The sequence below is a fragment of the Rhea americana genome, unplaced genomic scaffold (assembly GCF_003343005.1).
Source record: "Rhea americana isolate MKP2758 unplaced genomic scaffold, rheAme1 scaffold_0, whole genome shotgun sequence".
Taxonomy (NCBI): domain Eukaryota; kingdom Metazoa; phylum Chordata; class Aves; order Rheiformes; family Rheidae; genus Rhea; species Rhea americana.
The window spans coordinates 620,347-626,346 of record NW_028185037.1 but is presented as its reverse complement, the minus strand read 5'-3'; the positions used below and the strand labels follow the sequence as shown (position 1 = coordinate 626,346).

General features: G+C 35.7%; 1 protein-coding gene across 7 annotated transcripts in view; it reads left to right on the top strand.

Annotated features, from left to right (window-relative positions):
* Positions 1-6,000, top strand: part of VPS13B (vacuolar protein sorting 13 homolog B) — a 464,422-nt gene that overhangs the window by 40,763 nt on the left and 417,659 nt on the right. For 5 of the 7 annotated variants that reach the window (XM_085301811.1, XM_085301721.1, XM_085301489.1 and 2 more), the window contains exons 4-5: positions 621-744; positions 5,196-5,363. In XM_085301811.1, coding sequence (XP_085157937.1) covers positions 621-744; positions 5,196-5,363 — 292 coding nt within the window. The remainder of the gene's footprint in view (positions 1-620; positions 745-5,195; positions 5,364-6,000) is intronic. The other 2 variants (XM_085301417.1, XM_085301642.1) reach the window with 1 other exon arrangement.

Here is a 6,000-nt window from a genome sequence, read left to right as displayed (position 1 = left end):
TTTTAAAACACTTTTTATCTCAAATGCTTTTTTTTTTTTTTTTTGTGTGTGTGTGAATTTTGTGTTGGAAGTTTTTTTTATCCTATTCTCTAATGGTGAGCCCTATTTCTAAACGCCTAAAGGTAAATAAATCATATCAAAGCTCAGGAGGAGCAGTTGTCCTCAGTTCATTTATCTCCTCCACGTTGGCTGTTTTAGAAGTCTGAGAAAATGTTTTGCGGTGCGAGGTGGTTTCGGTTAGCTGGCCGGGGTCGGCCGCGGCCTCTCGGAGCAGGCGCGTAAGCTGATAGAAGGGAGCAGTTCCTCGTGTTGGGGTTTGTAGCTAGCGAGGCTTTTGCTTTGTCCTAAGGAAAATTTCAGCAGCAATGCAGCTAGTTACTCTCTGTTCAGTTCAAATCAGTAAGTAACTGAATCTTATTTTTTCATTAATATGAGCATTAATCATAATTAAAAATCACTTTTGCATTGTCCAGTTAAATTTGTAATYGTTTCCGTAGTTAGATGAATGTATGGAATTGTACCGAAGGAAAAATACTGACAGAAGATTAATTCTMTGAGTTGTTCTCCCTGCATTTTTTTCTTCTTTGTTTGGTTGACTTTGTTACTTTCTTTTCCTTTAGCAGGAAGACCACGAAAGTTGCGGTTCCAGTTCAACGAACCGCAGTACCACAGAAAGCATGAAATCGGCAGTGAAGCCACGCCGAGTTCAACAGTCTGCTCCTCCTGACCCTGATTTACCGCCAGGTAAACCGTAATTTTAAAAGCTGGCTTGTGTTTGAGTAGTGATAGAAAATACTTAAATTTTATTTGAGTGGCTAGAATTTTTAAGTTAAAAAGTTAGGTTAAAGTGTGTGTTCTTCTGATTATTTTAGTCTTTGAGTTTGCATACAAATTTGTGTGAGGTGTCATTTTGTATAAAAAAAAAAAAAAAAAAAAAAACTTGGGAGTACTGGAATGAATTATATTGTATTTTCTTGGGGCATGTAAATTTCGATGGATTTGAGACATAGAATCATAGAATGGTAAGGTTGGAAGAGACCTCTGGAGATCATCTAGTCCAAGCCTTAGCATAGCCCATACAGGGATTGAACCCATGTCCTTGGCATTAGCAGCACCCCTCTCTAACTAACTGAGCTAAACCTAACATGAAAGTTTTTCTGTTAGTCTTTTCTTCTATTTTTTGTTAACAGAAAGCTCAAGTTTGTATTTGCCTTAACTTGACTCGAAAGAGACCATTGAAGTATGTGGAATAGTATGTTCTGTAGAGTATTATTTTGTTTTGGAATGGCCCTTGCACAGCCAAGGACGCTGTCAGAGAGCTCCAAGGCCAAGTAACGTTCCTGGGGTGGGAGCTGCAGGGCTGGTGGTGCCCCCTGTGCGGCCACGGACAGCATGGTAGTTCTCGTGCTCCGCAGGCTCCTTCTTGGGCCTTGCCCGCCTGTGGGCCAAGGCTAGAGAATCAGAGAATTATGTTGTCCTTAGTGACAATCTCGGGATTTTGGTTTCTCAGATTTGTTTCCTCGAGTTTCTTCTGGGACTCTCCATGGAAAGGGCCAGTCTCGGGCAATGAAAGGCTGGAGGCCTCCTTATTGTAATGGTAGCATCTTGTGAAGTTGGATATTCCAAAAGATACGTTTTCACAAGTGCAAATGCAACATGGGTATTGAAAGTTGGATTTGCGAGTCTTCATTTGTGAACATGGTGTTGTCGTGAATGATAATTATGCTCAGATGGGTGATACATGGTGACAGTTCTTACATTACAGTCTGATAAATTCTCTAGCTGTACTTTGTGCTTCTGTGAAGCTTTAGGATATTGTCACCTCCTCCTTTGCCATCTCATTTCTTCATCAAGTGCACAGCCTTGATAAACCCTAATGGGTCAGCAGATATTTGTCAGAATGGGTCAGCAGGAACGCTTACCTTACTGGATGCACTGTAAGTCATTTTTCATGTGACTGAGGACTCCTAAGCGCAGTTTATTTTTGATGTATAAATAACACTGATTTATATGGTTAAATGCCTAGATAAGCAGTCAAGAGCTCCTTATTCCCTTCTCATAGCATATGGCCATGGTAAGCTTTAATTTGCACATTTTAGATTTTAGTACAGTGTTGAGTCTGTATAWTGTTTTAGTCTTAAAGATGTAGCTAATAGATTGCTGTTGGCACTGTCGAAAGTGTCCTTTAGTTAGCTCAGAACCTTCTAGCTTGCAGAATAATTCAGCCCTGGTAAATTTAGGGGAGATGCCACTAGTCTGATGATATCAATTCTCTTGAATCAATTAGATCACTCCGTGAGTTATATTGCTGCAGCATTATTTGGCTGTTGGAGCTGAAAGAGCATTCATAGTTCTTGCTGCACGACACAGCCCGTGGGCTTCTGGCAAATTTGGAAATATCATACGCATGTGTTTTGTATTGTACCTCAGGAGAGGATTCCCCCTACACCCTTTCTGGTGCTTTTGGTTGCTTTGCTGTATAGTGTCTGTACTGAAGAATTTTCAGTGTCATGCTTAAAAATTACAGGAATAAAAACCACCCCCCAGCTGTATTCTCTACTTGTATTTTAAAACAGGTAAAAGTCTTTATTCTGTGTTATGCGTGAACTACCTGATGCTTTTCTTTCCTTTTTTTTTTGAATGCTAAAAATTACAGTTTAAGTTCATATTCTTCTGAGACACTGATCTTCATTCATAAGAATCTGATTATGGTGTATTTGAAGCTAAAATTACCTGGGAAGATGGTACTTGCATGGTACTTCTAACAATATGCTGCACCACAAGTTCAGAAATGTCTTGGCAGAAGAGGGTGACAAAGCTTTTATCAAATCCCTGACCCGTGTTTCATTTGGGAGATATTTCTCTGATTTTTATGTATTCAAGCAAAAAGACATGCAGCTGAAAGCTGGTATTTTGGGCTTTAGTCTGTCATGTTACTCTGTTCCTGAATAATGCTGGAAACTTTCAGTTCAGCTTGCTTGCTTGCTTTTCTTTTTTCTTTTTTCTTTTTTCTTTTTTCTTTTTTTTTCTTTGTCTTTGCTGCTGTGATCCTGGATTTATAATATGTTTGTAATATGTAATATATTTGTAATAGCTGTAATACTTTCCACAGCAGGAAAATGTAAATTAGACTGAGTTTGAAAGACCTCTGAAGGCAAAGTACTGAAAAATCCTTTGGACCTCTGGAGGGACGGCTTTAATTTCGGTGATGAAATTAATAGCCTGCTCCAGGATTGTAGCTAGATTACTGGTTGTGATCTTATAGTTGTTGCTTATTTAATCTACATATTTCTGCCTTGCACTTAAGAAAAACAGCCAAAAGCTTTGGAGCAATTCCTGTTTACAACAGGGTGATTTACAGCACTCTAGTCATGAAATAAGATCTCTTCTCCCCTTTATTCATACTTAAAGGAATAGAAATAAGAATCATGCCCTTTAAATACTTGAAATAATTATAAATTAATATAATCTGAAAATATATGTTACTATTTTAAGGTATGTCAATGACAGAATTTTAAGAAGTTATTCTATATATTTTTCAGTGTTTTTTATTAGATTGACAGATAAAAGGGTATATTCAGATGAAGTTAGGAATCTGACAGTACTAAACTGTCATAATTTCGACTTTCACTGGGGTTTTTGGATTCCCTGTTTATATAAACAAAGCTCTAAAACATTTTCCCAGGTTTAATACCGTCTCAATCCTATCAAGACAGTTAAAATGGTATTTCTGTTCTGTTGGAGCTAGACTACTCAGACGGCTCAAAAGTGAAGCAGGATGAGTTATGTTAAGAAATGTGGTATGTTTTGTATAATTAAGATATTGAATATTAATATTCAAAACATACAAGTATATCTAATCAGAATCAAAATATTCTACTAGTGGTATCTGAAAGCACCTTTAACATCTAATAAAAGAAGAAGTTGCTGAATGTTTTGAATGCTGGAAAAAGGAAAAACGTTTGATGTAGATGTGAGTCAAATATATAAATTTGCAGTTGTGGTATTGAAGAAAATTATTTATTTAATGGTAAAGTCCTCCACATACTCTAAAATGAAGTGCAATATTTGAGTGTGAAAGCTACGGATAACTAGAAAGCAAAATAGAATGGAAGAAGCAGCCTGACTCTATTCCTACTGGTCATGCAATTTTTTTGAAATTATTTTTATTTTTTTAAAATTTAATTAAAATTCCAGTATAAACGAGTCTTAAGATAAATTTTAGAGGACTACTCTTTAATCCTCTGGATTTAAACCTGTGCCATTTTAAACTACCCTTTTTTCAGAATAGTTACCAAACTAGACCTTCATAATATGTACTAGATGTATTTTTAGATAGAATATGTGAATGATGTTATGAATTCTTGCAACACAGAAATTTAAGACTTTTTCCTTTTCCAGCACAAATTAGTTAGCTCCATAGTTACGTTCAGTATACAGAAAAGACACAAATATGGGTAGTATTTAATTTCTTTACCATATTGTTAAAATATGAGTGTTTACTGCCTAGTGGGAATTCAGACGAGATCATTTTTCCAATCACATTACATCTGAACAAATATAAGTGGATTTCTTCCCAGTAGGGTTCAATGCAGGTGCTTACTATTTTGGTTGTTGATAGAAACTTATTTTGTTATACCTCACAGGGGTCTTGCTGAGCATCATGGGGATATATTAGAGTTTAGAATGAAAGAAAATAGGAACACTGATTTTTTTTTTTTCTTTTTAAAAGCTAGTTGAGAGGGGAAGTAGGTATAATGCATGCATATTTGAACAGTATCCTGATAACTGGGGCATTCATCTTTTCAAACCTATATCTAAATGTCTTTGAATTAAAAAAGTTACTGTTACTAGAATTCTTGCTCTTCCATAGTCTGGAGTCTTGCATCTTAAAATTAATTTGGCAAATTTTTGCCATCATAAAACAATTTTTTATGCCACGTTAGTTTCTTAGTATCTAGAATTTTACTTTTCTGATTCTCTGCTGCATTTCCATGAGGCTGATAGACTTAACTGCACTGAATGTTCTTTTAAAACATTTTTGAATCTTGTGATTTTGGACAAATAAAGGGCAGCGGTATTTGGTTTGCTGCTGAGTTAAAGTAACATATAACTTTGAAGGAGTCACTTTAATAATAAATGAGTTTGGCAACATGTCTTCATAATAATTCCAAATAATTGTTTTTATTTTATAGGTTATGTTCAGAGTTTGATTAGGCGTGTTGTAAACAATGTCAACATTGTGATCAACAATCTCATATTGAAATATGTGGAAGATGATATTGTTCTCTCAGTCAATATCACATCTGCAGAATGCTATACAGTGGATGAGCTTTGGGATCGAGCTTTTATGGATATCTCTGGTGAGTAGATATTTTTTGATTATAGTTATCACAGTGGTGGCAATTTTACATTCATCTAGAATTAGAAATCTCATAAAAATGGCTTTTTCTGTTGAAAGGAAAATAGATACCGTCTATTTTAGTTCTTTATCAGTTTTTCAATGTTCTTTATTTTGCAGAGCAAATTATACTAATAATGATTGATTCTTAAGGTATACTTCTTCAATGATCACAAAAGATTATATAGTGTGTTTTGAAGTCCTCTGCTTGCCATCCTTCAGTCACAGCATTTTATTTTGCACTTGGCCCCAGTGGTAAATGCTTAAGCAGTCCATTTGTATTTTTGTGAATGAGCAGTAGCTTCTTAAGGCTTTCTGCTCCAATTACTTGTGATTATATTGAAGTTCTTTAGACTGGCTAGAGATGTCATAAAACGTGCTGCACTATAGTGAGCGTGACATCAATTTTAAAACACACCTTGTTTCATATCACATTTTCAGAATAAAAATAGCAACTTTTCAATTTTATCTTGGTCTTCAGAATCTGAACATCTCAGTCTTCAAACTAACAATCTTCACAAAACATTTCCAAGACTAGGAATTCTTACTGACTTTTGGTAGAGGATGAGTTTGGGCACAATAAGATTACCCGGGAGATC